The sequence below is a fragment of the Nothoprocta perdicaria genome, unplaced genomic scaffold (genome assembly GCF_003342845.1).
Source record: "Nothoprocta perdicaria isolate Ctin4 unplaced genomic scaffold, notPer1 scaffold_37, whole genome shotgun sequence".
Lineage (NCBI taxonomy): Eukaryota > Metazoa > Chordata > Aves > Tinamiformes > Tinamidae > Nothoprocta > Nothoprocta perdicaria.
Window position 1 is genome coordinate 2,446,505 of NW_020455610.1, and position 17,854 is coordinate 2,464,358.

A 17,854-nucleotide genomic window follows, 5' to 3' on the forward strand; every position below is an offset into this window, starting at 1 on the left:
CGGGCCCGGCGCGAGGCGCTGCGAGGGCCGCCGCCACTGCCGCCTCCTCCTGCGCCGGAGCCGCCATGGAGCAGCAGCGCTGGCTGCCCCTCGAGGCCAACCCCGACGTGAGTACCCGCCGCGGCGGCGGGAGGGCGGCCGAGGGGCTGGGAGCCGGCCCCGTCCCTGCGCGGCCGGCGGTGCCTAACGCCCCTCTCTGCTTCCCCGCAGGTCACGAACCAGGTAAGCGGCCCTGCCCGCCGCTCTTGGCCGCCCGCCGGCAGCCGCACGTACGTAGCGCGGGGCCGGGCCCGCGGCGGCGGCGGGGCGGCCTGGGCCGTGCCCGGGCGCAGCCCCCGAGCCCGCCCGAGGCCCGCGACCCCCGGGCGGCCCTGCGTGTTGTGCGGGGGGACGGCGCGTCCTGGCGCGGGCCCGCCCCGCCGCTCGCCCCGGGCAGCGGCCGCCCCGTCCGGCCTGAGGAGGAGGCCTGGTGTCACCCTAGTACAAACCATAGGCTAGGGAACGTGTTCTGAGCACAACAGCGCAAGGTAAGCTCTGCCTTCAACACAATAACGTGTCCCCCAGCCCCGCGTTACGCTCCCRGTGCTAGTTTTGTCCTCAGAGGTCAGTCTGAATCCAGTGGGCCTCTTGGAGCTGTTAAGAACGCCTGAGCCCAAAGAGTCTAATGTCCCCAGCGCTAAAATGACATTCCTGGAACTCCTAGGCGGCCGAGATGTTCTGGAGATTAGGAGTTTGCTTAGGAATTTGCGTGTGTTGGAATAATACATTTTGTTGTTGTTTCTACTACAGTAGCTGAGCCTGCAGGAGAGGGAAGGGTTGTTTGTTACTGGGTCACTGTTCGTTTTGCAGTTCTTGCAGTGTTGCTGCCACGGAGCAACTTGGAAAGACTTCGGTCCTGGCTCTGAGTTGAAAGAAACACCCGCAAACACCCGATTTTTAACGGGGAGTAGTCTATAAATCCCTCATGTTTGCCAGTAGGGTGTAATAACTCGAAATTTGAAGATTAAATTCCAACTTGGAGAAGAATAGGTGTGAATAAGTCTATAGTTGCATTTCAGATCTTCTAGCTCTTGAAATGTGCTCAGCACGATACAAAAAAAAAAAAAAAAAAAAAAGCCTTATAAACTGTAGAGTAGAAGGTGGGGAGAAAATGTATTTTAAATCAATCAATAGCATTATCCTGTGTCATTACAGGCTTATGTTCATTTACCTTCTAAGTATTTCCTCTGTATAACAGTTTTAAGAGTGTTCAGAACCTGTGTCTCTTGCCTCCTGTTTGAAGGTAGATGATACCTGGATAATGGGAACTTCCACTCTGTAGCGGCTTTTTCATTAATATTTCACTTCAGAAAATACAGATTTAGGTCAGTTAGACTTCATCTGGTGCATTTTACCATTTTCTGAGCAGGAGTTGTAGTTAGTATCTAGAATGATAAGTTCTAAAAAGCCTTTGTGAATACACTCTGTCTTATTAGTAATTGCTCTTTAGTCTCATAAAAATAATGGTTACCTGGCCAACAGCAGGGCTGTTAGTCAGCAGTTACTCAGATCTTATGTGTCATGTAATCATTTGAGATTTAAATGGAGCTATAAGCATACAAAAAAAAATGTTGAGTTGGTTACAAGGATTGACTTTACAATACCCTGTAGTGAAGTGAGATATGAAGAAYTTTTCAGGATAAGAAATTAGGATATGCTCCTAATGGATGTAGTGCGTGTATCTCAGTAACTTCATATGTGTATCTCATTAATTGTGCAGATCTCTATTCACTTTTCTTTTACAGTTGGGTATTAAAGCGTCCTTAGAACAGCATGTTGGATATGGTYTTTATATTGCTATTGGTTGTATATCTACTAGCTTTTAAAACCAACACAATCATATACAAGAAGCAAGAATTCCTTAGCTCTAAGATATAATGATATAAACTTAGAATTTAACAACCCTTAGACTGTTTTGGTTATTCTATCGATTATTTCATTTTATTTTTAAAGTAAATCAAAAGGGAAAGCTGCTAAAGACATTTCATAACGAGGACAAGTCCTGTGCTAAGAACATATTAAGAGCAAATGAGCATATGTGTTGTCAAATTGAGACTCACTCAGTCTATATGGTAGAAACTCAAATGCTAATAACAAATGTGAAAAGTCAGTATTCCCTAGTTTAGGCACAAGACTGTTTAGGTGTGAATTTCCAAAATACCTTAAGCCTTTCTCTATCTGCTGAAAATAGTTTTTATTATAATTCAAGTCTAGGAGTTACTAGTTTCTTAGTGCATAAGATCTCTGTTGGTGYATTAGAATTATTTGTGCATTTAGAAATGGCCTGGTGAGGGTAAATAAAAATACTCCTAGCACTAAAGATTTCCGATTGCCATGACTTGCTGAGGACAGCACCACCACTTATCTATAGTGATCTGGAGAAGTCAGCACATTCAAGTGTACCATAAAATGCTTGCTTGGTGCTGTTACAGTGATCTTCTCTTAATTGTTATCAGGACATTGTTAGTCTAGCCGTGGTGTACAAACAGGTGATAATTCAGTGTGCACAGAGCTCCGGTTGCACACAGTGATTCCGTGGTGATGTGGGAAATGGGCTGCTTCTGTTCATGATCTGCTCCAGGAAATGACCTTACTTGCTGCTGAAGGTACCGTGTGGACACCTGCCTTGTTGTAGCCAGAGAGGCTAAAATAATTCCTGGAGCCTGACGAGGTAGCTCCAGTACTGGCCACAGGTTAATCTAGGACTAAGCTGCTTGGCTTATTTGGCAGCCAGTTGGCTGTGGCTTGGGTGGCTGTCATTGTGTAAGGCTTGAGAACTAGTTTCTAGTTGCCTTCCACCATTATTCTCAGGCCTTTGATCCTGCTCTTCATATAACTGATTCTCAGCGCATTGATGGCTTAAACTAGTTTTGATGCRTGGATCCCCTTGACAACTGTGACTTTGGGGGACAATAAAGATCATAGCATAGAAGAAAACAGCAGGCACTTGGCCCAGCCAGTCTTCATCCAGTTGTGCTCAGGAGTGTCAGGTAAATATGGTCATTAACTGTCTTGATTACATTAACTTCAGTCTTCCTAAAAGAAATGTCCCTTTTATCAACTGTTGGCGGCACTAGCTTTCCTAGAGGAAAACCYGACCAACCAAAGCCAGGAGCCTGTTCTGAAAAGGCAGTGACAGGGATTCGGGGAGCACATTGGTGGTAGTGGTTGTCTTAGGTGAACCATTGCATTGGAGAGGGAGGGTGTCTACTGTGAAGAAACTGAAGGAATCTTCTGAAAATGCTTAGCTAAACTGTTTTTATTTATCTGAAAGAAAAGCTCTAAGTTTCCTGTAAGCAAAGCTGCAATATTGGAGAATTTGGAAGCCAGTTATTAGGGGTATAACCTCCGCAAGTAGAAGACTAAGACTCAGCTTGGGCTTTTCTATAATGAATCTTTTCCATGGAGTCAGCTAAGGGGAAGTGTTGAGGCTGTGTCACTAAAAGCAAAGAACAGAAGATTATAAACACAAGGACAAATATGAAGGTGGATTTATAGACATATCAGCCACAAGATCGATTGTTGAATAACTTCTTCTAATTTGAAATATCTCAAGCTACTGAGATAGCATGGCTAATCTGCACAGGGAAAATTATAGCTTGTGTTGGAGTTTAGAGTATTAATTTCCTGAATAGTAGAAAGACAAACCTGTAGGTTTGTCTTGGTGTGCTCYTCAGTTACTGAAAATCGAGGAAAGCATGCATTTCATCCCTTCATAGGCAATTGCTGTTGTTAGCCTTTTATTCTGCTTAGTTTGCTTCTTTTTTTCCTGTTTCAGTCAAATAACTYGAAAAATGTAAGAAGGACACTTACTGGTAGGAACTGAAGTACCTCTTGGCAGACAAGGATAAATGGGTCTGTTTAATGAGTAACGACAAATGCTGTRCTGTTTGGTGGAAAACAAGTGATAGTGGTTAGTGTGATAAATTACCTAGTTTCATTTAATAGCATGGCAGAAAAGACAAAATTTTCAGTTCCCTCTTTGACCTATAGCAGTGATGTGATCAGTATAACAAGTGGATTCTACATGTTGTTTACAGTGTACTAAAATAACTGCTCATCCAAAAGAGTGGATTGGTGAGGCCCATTATTTAGGGTATTTAGATAATACAAACAAGTTGCTTGATGCTTTTTTAACGCTGTAACGTGGTGTCTTATTATGAATTGCTTACAAGATAGCACCTTTTCATTTAATCTGCAGCTTGTACTCACAAGAAGCAGTTTCAGAAAAGGCCTGAATGGCCTTGGCTAGTCCAACTTCGTGTGCTTTGCATCCCCATCTCTGTGATGATCTGTCCATGTTTAATACACGGATTTAACATGATATTAAGATTTGCACACGGTATTAAGGTTTGCGACTGCTTGATGGATATTGATAGATTCAGAGATACCTGTATCTATAACCACAAATCTTGCTCTTCTTAGATGCAGTGAATAAATTAACAGAACTGGGTAAGGGTAAAGATTGTGTTTGGAAAACTTCCCATACTTCAGTGGAAGCGTTCTTTTGTGCTTTTTCCACTTCAAACTGAGAGAAGAAAAGGTAATGGGAAATGGGTTTTATTCCTTTAACCTTTTCTGCAAGATCTCTGAGTGTGAGGTTGGAAGATATTAAAGAGTTTTTTGATAGGTAAGTTAAACAGTTGGCTTCAGTGTCAACCCCTGATGGCTGTCACTGCCAGTTGGACTTGACAGTGCTGATTATCACTCTTTGAACCTGAGAGCCCAGGCAGTTTTCTGCCTGTGTCACACTGGGACCCAGCTCATGTTCTCCAGCTGGGCGAGAAGGATGGTCAGGGCGCTGTGTTGGAGCCCTTGCTAAGGTCCTTGTTGCTGCTCCCCTCCTTACCCAYGCATTGCAGAAAACCTGCAGGTCAGTTAGGCAGGAGCCCCACTGTGTGCTGTACACACACACACATGCTGCTGGTTGTCCCCCTTGGCCTTCCTGGTCTCCATGTGCTTGGAAGTAACTTCAGGACACTGGGCTCTGCAACCTCCCCCGGGATGGAGGTGAGGCCAGCCTGGATCCTCCTCCTTGCCCTTCTTGGCTGTGAGGTTTTTCCAGTCTTCAGCAGTTCCCTGGATCGATCRCTGTGACCTTTCAAAGCAGACTTGCAAAGGCAGCAGCCACCACCCTTGGATCCAAGAGGATGTATCCTGTCTTTTCCCATGGATTTAACTAGGTCCGATTAGCTTAAGTACTTGCGAACTCCATCTTCCCACGCCTGTTTTATCTTTCCTAATCACATTCCAGCATACTTAAGCAGTACTTGTGTATGCCTTATGGGTAGTCCCTCCCTCGCTCAGTCTTCTGTACTTTGAATTTAAGATCAAGCAAGAGCTGTCCTGTTGATCCTGCTGGCCTTTGGTCACAGCCACTTGGCTTTCTGCTATTGCAGGAGGCTGCTTTGAGGAGGCTGTCCTACAAGATTGGGCTCCAGCCCTGAGCCTGTTTGTTCTGACACTCTCCCATGAGATTTTTGTGAGTCGGATCCACAAATATTTCAAAATTCTTGTTCTAAGATTGTCCTAAGTCTAGAGCCGTGAAGTTTCCAATTTCTCTAACCCATTTCATTCAGGTTTTCAGACTGCACAATCTCATGATCAGAGCAGTCATGGCTGCTCTCGGCCTCCATGACTTTGACCAGTTCCTCCTTATTTGTGAACAGTTTAATGCTATTTGCATTAAGTTGCTAATGCAATTTGAGAAGCTCTTGCTCTTATCAGGCAATTTTAAAATATAGGGGGAWCCTGCTTTACAATTTGTCTGCTTGAAAACTGGGCCCACCAGCATGGGCCTGCCACCACAAAGGGTCCTGTGTTCTTTAGCATATCTGCTAATGGGCATAGTTCCAGCTCGAGGGTAATGGATAGTGAAGCAACTGTGAACACTTTCACAAAAATGTTTTTCAAGAAGATAGTTTAATAGAACAGCAAAGGAGATAAGAGAATATATGGCTACAATTGGTAAACATAAAATTTGGCAAAAGTTACTAAGATAAACAAATGTGCATTGATTTTTGTGACCAAGTATCTTTTTTAGTTATGTCTTTTAGCCCTCCCTTCATGTTAATTCAAAATAATGAACAAGAGGATAACAAAATGTATAACCATTTAACTGAAAAAGAGCAAATGGAGAAGAAAAATAGTTATTTCATCTTAAGCTGACAAGTAGTAAAAGCAGTTGCGAGTCTACCAGATAGAGTAAAAGTGCCCCCAAGTGCCCTGCCTGCAAAGATCTGTAGAGTAGAATTACTTGCRAAATCACTGGATACTTGGGTTGCAAAGCAGCAAAAGTCCCTCAGTTTGCATGGCAGTGTCTCAAAAGCAGACAGAGTTGTCTGCTGGTCTGGAGCAGGGCTGCTTTGGTCGATGCAGAGGTGCTTGCTTCACCTCTTGCTGCWTAACTGACTGCATTTTGCACCAGCTGCTCCGGCTGGCCTAGGAGAGAGCTGTGAGAGGACTGAAGGAGGGACAAGTAGGTTTGAGTTAGTTATAACTAAAGTACTCGCATAGCTGAAGCTGTTTAGGACATCCCTATTCCGAGCTGTCTGTGTCACGTCTATTACAAAGGCAGTTTGGGCTCTCAAAACTTCGTCTGGTTGTTAACTCCATGCTTTCCCATCACCAGCATTTTTTCCTGCCTTGCTTCTATCCATCTAAAATACAGTTGCAAAAGATGAGTTTTCTGTCTGTGACTTGGAGCCACTGTTTTCTTTGCACATGTCTACATAAAAAAAAAAAAAAATTATAAAAAGCTACTTGTCTTTGTTTTGAGGGATTTTTCCCACCAGTCTTTCCCACCCTGCCACCTCCTATTCATCTGTTTACCACCTGGCAATCTAACCTCCTACATAAGTTTTTATCTTCACATTCGATTTTCAGACAGGCATCTCTGTCTGTTTTCCCAAGCTTGGGTGAAACCCTCTTACTGTCTTCAGGTTTCCTTAAAAATCCGTGGTTTTTTTTTTTGTTTGTTTGTTTATTTTTTTTTATGTTTCTGCAGTGAAATTTTGGCCTTGCTGGTTTGTCGAGCCCGCTGCCTACTCTCCTGTTAAGCCTTGTTGTTGCTTCTTCTAGCCATCTCTTAGAGCCAACTCATGATATATTGAAATGTTTAACCTCTTAGTTTGTACAGTTCCTAGGTGCTGTGGTAATGGGAGTATCAAAAGCTCTTTCTGTGAAACTTTCTCCTTGTTTAATTCTCCCTTATTTGCCCTGGGTTTTGGTCTCACCTTGTGCAGGGTAAGAGGGAAAGCAGTAGAACGGTGAAATATTGGGTTTTATTTTGTTGTTTTACCCTTTCCTTGAAAGACTGGCTTAATTCTCTTTGTAATAAGCCCGGTAGTATCTATATTTCCTGGTATCCTGCCCCCTTGTAAAAGCTATTCCTAAATGTTGCTGATTAAAACTGTGCTCATTCCTTTTGAATGCACGTGCTTCATACATTCACCTCTATATGCCTTTTGTCAACAACCCAAGATGAAATTGGAAATTGGTATTTGAATGAGTCTCATGTTTGAAATAGATGCTTTTGTAGTTTACTTTATTAAAACTTTCATTTGGGGTAAGTAGATCTAGGTAAAATACCAAAAGTTGATTCCTCTTCCAACACATACTAGTATGTACAGGTAGCTCTACCAGTATAAGGTGTTACCAGGTAGTCATGGAGTCAAAAACTRTCATAAGCTTATTCACATATATCCTGGCTCACAATTACTGTTGAAGTTCATATTTAGTATTCTTCTATATTGATTTAAAAAAAAAGAAAAAAGGAGAAAAAAAAAAAACCACTAAAACAAAAACCCACCACTTTCAGAGTGGTTGGAATGCTTTAATGCTCGATAAATGGTGTTGGGGATAATTTCATATCCSTTTCACTTAGCTGTCTAAACAGATTAGGCATAGSAGTTTTATACATCTTTGTGAACATTAATTTTATTTAGTGTGTCTTAGTTTAAAATAAAATTTAATGTTTTAATGTTTTTAATTAAAAATGAATCTCATTCTTTTTTTGGGTTGGTGTAAAATCTGTACTGTTGCAGTGTATTTAATCTTGAAGCTATGCCCTTATGCTTCTGAAAAGATYGGCTTATCACCACGTAATTTATTTTGTTTATTTATATTTCTRTATTTCTTTTTTCTTTCCCAGTTTCTGAAACAGTTAGGTATGCATCCTGACTGGCAGTTTGTAGATGTTTATGGTATGGAACCAGAACTGCTTAGCATGGTGCCGAGACCTGTCTGTGCTGTGCTGCTTCTCTTTCCGGTAACAGAAAAGGTAAATGGTTGTTTAATAATCAGTGAATCACTTTTTCTTCACTGTCATAATAGAATCAAAGACAGATTGAGACCTTATATAGAGGCTTAACTAATAYACTAATCCTTCCAGAACTGTTCTTTTGACAAGCTTGTTTGCATATTGCCAGTTTCTTTTAGGGTATTCTAGTTAGAGTAGGAAAAATTTAACACAGGAGCAAAGAACATACGGCTCATACCTTGCTCTTTTAAACAATTTAAAGATAGACAATTTCAACAGTTTCATTTTTTTTAATAACTGCACTATTAAGTGGCATAYTTTTTCTGTTTTCAGAAGGAAGCTACAGTAATGTAAGGAAAATATGCATATACTAAATGCAGCTACATTTTTTTTCTTAGTTAATTTTTGGGGGCGGATTTTGGCACTGTTGCACTGATCAAACCTCAGCCCATTTTTAGTTCATCATTAGTACCAGTGTGGCTTTGGCTTCTTTGACATGGGGCATATTTCTAACGTAAAAGTGTTTATATTTTCTTGCTGCTCTTCTCCTTCCGACTGCTTGTGCTCTTTCAAAGAGAAAAAATAAGTTTCCATGTGTTAGGCAGGAATYTGAAATATCTTTATTTAGTTAAGACTTTAAGTTTGCTTATTCTGTGCAGTTATGTATTTCTATATAAAGATGATATGCATCTCTTCATTGAAAGCTAGATGGCTAGAGATTACAATTTGCTGTTCATATTGATCTCTTAGCTTGTAAAAGTCTTAGGACATTGTGGAAAGACCCAAGTCAGCCAAAAAATTTGAGGTCAGTTTTCTTCAGCTTCCTCCTTTTAGTGTTCCCCTGGAAGAACAGATGTTTCTTTGTGTATCTGTTTGTCCCTATGTATATTCACGTGCGTTTGTCCCTTACAAGATGAGCACCAGCTTAGCCGCCTTATGACCTTGAAGCCTTGTCCAAATCCTTCACACAGGTGGTCCCTCTCAGGCTCRGTTTCAGCCAGCTCGATGGCATGATGGACATAAATGCTGCTCTCAGATATACAGCAACTCTTTAGCATGGAAGCTGGACTTTCCTGTTAAACTTCTGTGTTCTTAAACTTATTTTGCTCAGTGTAAACTGCAAGAGTTGAGAACTGTTTGGAGTACTCAGATTTTTGGAGTATTGCCTCCCTCTTCCATTGCCCTTCCAATATTGTCTGTCATATTGTGCTTGTATATTMACTTATTGTTTATTTTTTGCCTAGGCTTATGAAATCATACCTCTAATTTTTCTGTCTCTGTAAATGTTATTCTATCATATTTTTGTTCCTGTGTCTAGAAACTCCCCTTATTTTTCTGTCCTTCTTGTGTATCGGTTCACTTGAACTTGCTTTCAGGTTTAGATACGAGTCATCTGTGCACATCTGGTCCAGGTAAAGGTTAGTGACTTGCTTAGTTTGTATCATAGCTTCTGAACAGACTGAGCACCGTGTGTGGTGGGAGCTTTGGGTAGGATCTACCAAACACATCTCATGAGAGAACCTCCAGATGTCCTTTCCAATTTGGTTATCTGGTCCGACTCCTGTGCAAAATTACAATTTTTGTGCTTCCAAAAATGAATCTCTCTCTCTCTCTCTCTCTTTTTTTTTAATTTTTCCCCTTGGGGTTCATTTTGGTTGGTAAGGATTGAATGGCAGCTCTGTATCAATATTATACCCTCCTTAGTCTGCTCTTTGTCCAGTAACCTTTGTAAAGTCTGTAAGTAAGTCTCCCCTGTCTCAGGCTTGTAGCTGAGCAGCTGAGAAGCCTCCTAAATGTAGCTAAGCAGCTGTTGCTGTAGACATGGACAAAGCTGTAGATATGGAATCAACGTGCTGGAAAAAAAATCATGCTTCTCTTTGTCACTGACTGCATAGAGTTTGAGTGAAGTTTCTAAGGGTTGTTCATGAAGAGTTCTTCAATCCATCCTAYGTGCAAACTTCAGGTTTGCCATACTTCATATCACAAGTGCARCTCTTTCAGTGTTGTTTTGTTGTTGTTGTGCTTGCTTTTCTGCAAAAGGAATTAGTAAAAGAGACTGAGCAAAGGAGAAAGAAATGTAGTGTTTTCTGGAACAGTCTCTCTCCCTGATTGCTGCATCAGTGTCACTGTGATTATCAAATAATAGGTCTCCATAAAGCTGTGAGATTGTTTTCTTTCTATTTCCTACTCATTAATCCATACGACATAAATTCTTACTAGTSTTTGATGTTTGAATATAGTATAGTTTGAATATATTACTGAATTTATGCAAATCTGTTATGCACGTTCTTGGCATACTCCTGCTTAGGGTTTCCCAGCTTTTTGATGTGCAGTTGGAGTATTCTCGTCCACCTCAAGGCTGAGCCGTTTGCAGCACTTCAGCCTCTGCTGGCAGGTTACTGCTTTGGAAGCCTGTCTTCTGTATCCCTACCTAATTTTGAATCTTAAGAGGAACTGCAAAACCACATTGGTACAATATTAGTATGCTACAGTGGGTAGTGCCAGTACTGCTTTAATATGCCCTGATCTTGGAGCATCAGCATCATGCACAGATGGTTGGAAGCACCTCTTCCTTTGCTGCTTAACAGGCATTTCATGGAGGAGGTCAGTATTTCCAGAAGACAGAATTCCTGCAGTCACTGAAAGAATGGAATGTTCTATAATTGGCAAAACCAGCTGCCATCTTCTCTGATAAAAATCAATCACCAGGGCACACAGAGAAGGTGCCAATATTTAAAATGAGAATATAATTTTATAGTCCACAATAAAAAGATTGATTGTCAGATTCACCCCTTTTGTAGACAGAACTGTAGACAGCAAGCTCTGTGTTATTTTTCTCTTTTTGTGCTGTTTTTCTCTTTTCCTGTTATTTTTGTGCAGCTCTCAAAATTCAGCCTCATCTGTCCTCCTAGCTAAGTCTGCCTGCTGCCCAGGGAAGCACATGAACGATGCTCCGCRCGCAGGGGCCTGCTGAGGATTCTTTGTTTGCTGGCACTTGTGGGAAGTTCCTCCTAAAGTTCCTCCTGAAGCACTTGGGTTTCAGGAGCCGTTTCGTGCAGCAGTGCCGAAGGCCCTAGAGCAGATCCAGCTGCTTTACCTGAGGCGGTCACCTCCAGTGCAGAAGTCAACAGTGGTAGCCCTATCATTTCCCCCCAGATTTAAAGCAGCGAGGCTGGCATCTCAAGCTCCCTTCAAGTGATTTCCCCTTAGTAAGGGAAAGAGGCAACTCCCCAAAATAAATAGGAACCTTATTCTCAAGGCTTCTTTCCTTAGTTAGAGTTTTCTTTCGTTCTAGATAAATAAAGTAAAGCCTGTTGCACAGGTTAATAGATTCTCTTCACCTGATCTTACTCAATGATAATTCTACTAAGTAACTATTTTAGCTTGCTCAAACTACATTTTTATTTATTATTTCTGGAAATAAATCRTGACCTTTTAAATAAGCTTTTGAAGATCCATTTTCAGACAGTTAGCATTATCAAGTCTTTCAGGGAAAAAAAGTAAGGCTGAAGAGTTAGAGCTTGTAATAATGTTTCATGTTGCAAACCATAGCACTTCRAGTGTTTTTCTGGATAGATTTAAACTCTTAAACTTCTTGTGTTGCTGTTGCAGATAGATGGTGGCAGGTGMACAAGTTAGAAACATTTTGAATATTCTTGAAATTATGTTAAGTAAACACATACTTAAAAGTGATGGATTAAGGATGCCTCTGGTTAGTGACAAGACATTAAGATGTGACATAGAGCTTTTAATTAAGTCTGCATATCCAGTTTGAACCGCTTGTTAGGCACTTCAGGTTGATTTGAGTGAAAAGGGGAGTTTGTAGCACTTTATTTGTGTTTTTCCCTGGTTGGATGAAGAAAACAATTAGTACTTAATTTGCAGAGTTTTTTGATAACTTTCCTTCTAGTATGAAAGCTTCAGGACGGAAGAAGAGGAGAGAATCAAAGCGACGGGGCAGGACGTCAAACCCTCGGTGTACTTCATGAAGCAGACCATCAACAACGCCTGCGGAACCATCGGGCTCATCCACGCCATTGCAAACAACAGGGAGAAAATCAACTTTGGTAAAGGGTTCCCTTAACCTTGGGGAGAAGGGGAGGCAACGATAGGTTATGTGCAATTGCTCTGACTTTAAACACGTGTAAAGGCCAATTTCTGCTCATCATGCATTTTTACTGCTCGGTATGAGAACAGGCCTTCGTACTAATCAAAAAAMCAGGGCACTTGAGATATTGAATAATGCAGCCAATAGCAATTCCTCTTGTCTCTAATGTTTTAATTGTATCTCTAAATTTTTTTTGGATATAAGCATGCCGTAAGCTGCYAGTGGTATTAAAGCATGAATCAAGACTTTTGTCATGTAATGCTCAGCTTATTGAGGTGCAAAGAACATATAAGAAATTTATTAATGTTATGTCTTATTTTTATTTTTTTAAGAAACCAATTCATCATTGAAAAAGTTCCTGGAAGATTCGTTATCGATGACCCCTGAAGAGAGGGCCAAATATCTAGAAACATATGAAGTTAGTATCGTACTTTCTACTTTCGTATATATTTGTGCAGAAAATTTCTATATGGTTTAAAGAGCCTCTGGGACTTGATTCAATCAAGTATTTGGACAATCTAACTCTACATGGGGGGCCTGTGATCAGATAACTGCTGTGAGGAAAAAAACTGCTGTGGTAATTTAAGGGATTATTGCTCAGTCATCGTGACTTCAGATTTTCGATTTAATCTTATTGTGAGACCCTCAGGAACGAGGGTGATACCTTATGGCCCAAGGACATGATTTGTAACGGGAACTGTGGAGGATTGGAAGCATCTTGTGGCCATCACTTCTGCAGGTATGTCTGATCACAGCTTCTGCCTAAAGCAGCCTGTGTAATCCAGCCAGGAAATTGTATATAAACACTTGCCATTAGTGCTATCTGGGTGTTAAAAGTGCATTTTAGCTGTGTTAAAGCTGTTAGGTATTTGTTTTGGTTTGGATTTAATGACATTGAAATATTGCTCTCTTGACACCTTTGTAAGTGGAGATTATTTGTTGATGARTTTTTAAGAACCGTGAGTTTTGTAAAATGAAAAGCATGAAGTGATKCATTTAAAATCTCTCATTTAATGTCTGATTGAAATATGTTTTAATTTTAGGCTATTCGTGTCACTCATGAATCCAGTGCCCATGAAGGTCAAACTGAGGTAYTCATTTTTTAAGAACCTTTAATTAGCAACTGCTCTTAGCTGAATATAACTGTGGTGAAAGCAAGCAATTGTATGTAAAGATTCCCAGTAAAATGGGAATTACTGCTTTGTGTTCAATGCTGAGTTGTCAAAAATCAGGACTTGGAATCGAGTAGCCTTGAGCGGGGGGACTTGAAGCATGTGGGTCTCTCTTTTTCTTTTTAAAAGCTTTGTATAATGTAGATCRTTTCAAGCTTTATTTTGTAACAAAAGCGACAAAAATATTATTTTGAATGAAACCTGAGATTTTGATGTTACAAATCAGTAAATGGGACTGTAAGATCCATAGAGCAAAYGTTATCATAAATGACTGAAAAATTTTATTTCAGGAGAACAAATAGTTGAATACTTGGTTTGCTATTGTATATATGTTTGTATATATATATATTACTCAAGGTAAATTTCTACTAATGCATATATTCATAAGCTTCATCTGCAACATTGGATAATGCTGGTTTAAAATACATATGTGTGTGTGTGTTTAGATATATATTTTCAGATTGAGAAGGAAAGATGTTTACTGTGATGCATACTGTGAAATGTAATCAATATAAGATAACGCTCTAGATATATGATAAATCCATTACTGCTTTGTCTATAAAACCAGTCTGCTCTTTGCTCTGTGCTTTGTCCCATGTCAGTGAATTTAGGCACAGAGCCTCTGGATTGAGAGCGTTTTGGCATTTGGCAGGATCTGGATGGTGTCTTTATTTTCATGGAGCTAAATGGCAAGTGAAGACTTGCAGAAAAATGGGTTCGTAACTAACCTATGAAGTTTTAGGGAGAAGTTATACATACACACACACACACGCACACACACGTAAGTACTGTAGGTGAGCTTTGCTTTTTTCTTTATGACTTATGCTGTTGCCTGCACACTCCAGAGGAAAGCAGAGCAGAGCTTTGTGCTGTGATGAGTTGGCAGCAAGACCTTCGTCCGCGCAGGAGGGGTAGCTTCTATCTAAAGCATGATGCTTGCTGTGCACAATGGAGTGCATGAAACCTGGATGTGCTCCGCAGAGCTCTGGATGTGCTCCGTAGAGCTGGGGCTCTGGGTGAGGGCATGGTCCCTTTGAGCGTTGCTGAGTGTCTACCTGCACAGGAAAGGTGGAAGGGGCCACTAGGCAGCAGTGCTCTCTGTTACTGAGGTAACTGCAGGCCTGTGATGCAAGGAATGCAGAGCTAACCTGAAGGCCGAGCTGGTAGTGTCTGGCACCCTTGGAATGAGAGAGAAGATCCAAGGGCTTCCTTTGGGAACACTGGGAAAAGAAGCATCTGCCTTGCTGCATCTTTGCTGGGTTTTGCTCCTTTTTTTCCCTCACCCTAGAACGATGAGACCATTTTGTCCAGAAATCCTTCCCTTGAGTAACAGCAGAGTAACAGCTAGTTCCTTAGTGGCAGAGAGGGCCGTGGCTTACGGAGCAGGGTGTCTCCCAGGTGTCCAGCACAGCTAAGGGCCAAACACGAGGGGCTGCTCTTGGGCTCGGGTGCCCCCCAATGTCAGCCTGCTCTCCAAGGGCTTTGGCCTCTCACGTAGGTGCCATGCACTAATATCCAGGCAAATTCCCCTGAAAATGTTGTTTAAAGTCAGCAGGGTTAGGGCAGAACCCTGGAAGTAGCGTGTGGAGCAGCCAGGTGGGCTGGCTGGGTTGAGAGTCAGTGCAGCTGCCTTGGAGATGCTGCCTTCCTTCTTTCCCCTTGCCAAACACAGCATCGTGTGTTGATCTGCAGTGGCAGGAGATGAAAGTAAATTTTTCTGGAGTTTTGAGATGTGACAGGTTTAAAATAGCAAAGAACACGGACAGGTTTTCATCTGATAATGTTGTTTTKCTGTGCTTCAATTTCTGAGTTGATGCCGATTGTTTCATGACTCAGCATCTAATGCTGTAAGTAAAACCTGTATTTTTTGACTAGTCCTGACTAAATCTTCAAACTTTTTAAAAATCTTTTCAGTGGAATTGTGATTTTAAGATCTATTAGTGGATTTCCTGCTCTTAGTTCTGTTCCATGTATGTAGATATTTCAAACCTGGAAATAAATCAAGTCCACCTAAAAGTAAAAGGTTAAAAGTAATTCCAGTAAAATGGTTCCGTCCTTCCACTATATATGTACTTCAGATAATCATTTATCTGATTAGGACTCAGTTCTRTTTTAAAATAACGTATAATCAGGCCTATATATTAATTTTATCAAAAATGATACTAAAAATATATCTGACAGGAAATTATTCTGGCCTATTTTCATCCCCATGTCAGTTAGTGTCTCCTGGTAGAGGAGGCTTACAGTGTGGTTGATCACTGTGTGCGCTATTCAGATGAAAAGTTACATTGAATTGCTAAACAAAGGAACTGTAGAAATGTTCTGCCTCAGTGGATGCTTTGAGAAGCTTACCGAGTTCGTTCATTTGCCTAGCTTTAAAAGGGATGTGTTTGTATCCACTTTGTATAGTTCTTGCCAACAAAACTTTTTGCAGGCAAACTACAGACAGGATTACAGCTGAGTACCTTTTTTAATAGGAAGTRCCCTGACGTTTTGTTGAACTACTACATTTTTCTTAGGATTAGAACAGTCTTTTTGGTCTGTCAGAGATGATACTTTGAAGAAAAGTAGAATTTTTCATTGAATTAATTTTCTTCAGGTTTATAACTTAATCATTGTTAACATGAGTCAAATTTTAGGCTTCGTTTGATTCAAGTTCTTTAAGACTTCTGGAATCTGTAGCTTCATAACTACTACTCCTGTTGGAATAGAAGAAACAAACAGATAAAACAGGCTTAAAGCAGGTATTTTCATGTTAAGAAATGTAAATCTGTTTAAAGTTTATTTTAAGCAAGCCAATAGTAAGGTCTGTGATCATTCTGTTGGAGAAGCACTGTGTTGCTCTTAGAGCTCTGGGGTTTTTAGGGTGGTTTGAGGGGGCTGGTCCCATGTTCAGACACTCTGTGGGAGATAGAGAAAGTTCTATTTTCTGCAGCATCAAGTGTCAGGTGTTTCATATCCAAAGCAGCCCAAAAAACAAAGCTGGGTAAGTGCAATGGGAAAAGGGCAGGTTATTCCGCCAAAGACAGCGGACAGTGCTCTTGGGAAGAAAAGGGAAAACGTCCGTTATGTGCCAGATTGCCACCTTTTTAGCCTGTAGTTTCTTTTTGCTCTATGCTAGCCCCTGGAAGGCAGTACTGGTGAGGGTAGAAGAGCTGCCAGCTACTCGGGATCTTTCCCCTGAAGAGTCGTCATTCGTTTTTCATGGTCTTCTCCTGGCCTTGTCCTTTTTTATAATACCTGGGATAGTTGAGGAAAATCAAAAGTATTTGTTTTTTATKTTGTGGTGGTGGTGGTGTGGTGTTATTACTGTTGTGCCCCTAGAGAGTTCAGAACCTGTTGACAGTCTATCCTACCTCAAATCTTAGTTTCTCGTACACTCTCTTAAGAACTTCATTCAACAATAATAAAAAAGCAGTGCGGTCTGTGGATGCTGGACTGAGGGGATATTAACTTGTAGCAATCATTACTGAAAGCAAATTACAGCAAATTTGGGCAGGAGGGGAATAGTAATAACATTGTATGTTAATCAGGGCTAGGTAGATCTCAATCTCAGATTGGGTTTTGCCTGGACATTGATAGTAACTGTCTTCTTTTTTTCAAATAACAGGTCAGAAAATGTGAGGAGGAGTTGAGTGAGAGCAGGCAGCCGTTGCAGCAGAGTGAGGAATGATTTGCAGGTTTGCATCCATGTGCACAGCACCTAGACCATGGGCAGAGTTGGAGAAAAACGCTGAGTTTATATCCTGCCCCCTCCCTTTGATTCATAATTAGGGGTGACTTCAGAGCTTTCAGGGAGGGTGGAAGAGGAGGAGGAAACTGCAAAGTTACGTTACAGAAACAACCCAGTAGAAATTGTTTAAATTGCTTGCAGTGGCAGCCCGAGAACAGTAATTCCAGAGAGAAAATATTGCCTCTATGCGTTCTTAAAATACCTCATGCTTTTTAGTGCTGAACTGTAGTAATATGAGTAGTGAGATGTGTTTGTCCTGCTCTTACAGTTGCAAAGTAGCTGTGGATGTYAGTGAGATGCTTCCTGGCAGCTCAAGTCTACACTATAGAAAGAGGAAAGTTATACCATGTAAAGCACTTCTTAAGAGACTAATTTGCCTTTAGTTTAGGAAGTCTGTCTAGAGAATAGTCTGTTCTTGCTCTCTGCATTAGTAAAGGCTTGGAGATGTTTAGCTCGTGTCCGTGTGGGTAACAGTGCTTGAAGTTTTAGCAGGCCCTGCGCCTCTGCGGCAGCTTAAGTCAGTCTGCTCTGGAGTTTTACGG

General features: G+C 41.1%; 1 protein-coding gene across 1 annotated transcript in view; it reads left to right on the forward strand.

The window, feature by feature from the left end:
* Positions 1-53: 53 nt before the first annotated feature.
* UCHL3 (ubiquitin C-terminal hydrolase L3) overlaps positions 54-17,854 on the forward strand; it is a 36,377-nt gene continuing 18,576 nt past the window's right edge. The window contains exons 1-6 of the mRNA XM_026044506.1: positions 54-107; positions 211-222; positions 8,192-8,320; positions 12,210-12,366; positions 12,740-12,825; positions 13,451-13,498. Coding sequence (XP_025900291.1) covers positions 66-107; positions 211-222; positions 8,192-8,320; positions 12,210-12,366; positions 12,740-12,825; positions 13,451-13,498 — 474 coding nt within the window. The 5' untranslated portion in view covers positions 54-65. The remainder of the gene's footprint in view (positions 108-210; positions 223-8,191; positions 8,321-12,209; positions 12,367-12,739; positions 12,826-13,450; positions 13,499-17,854) is intronic.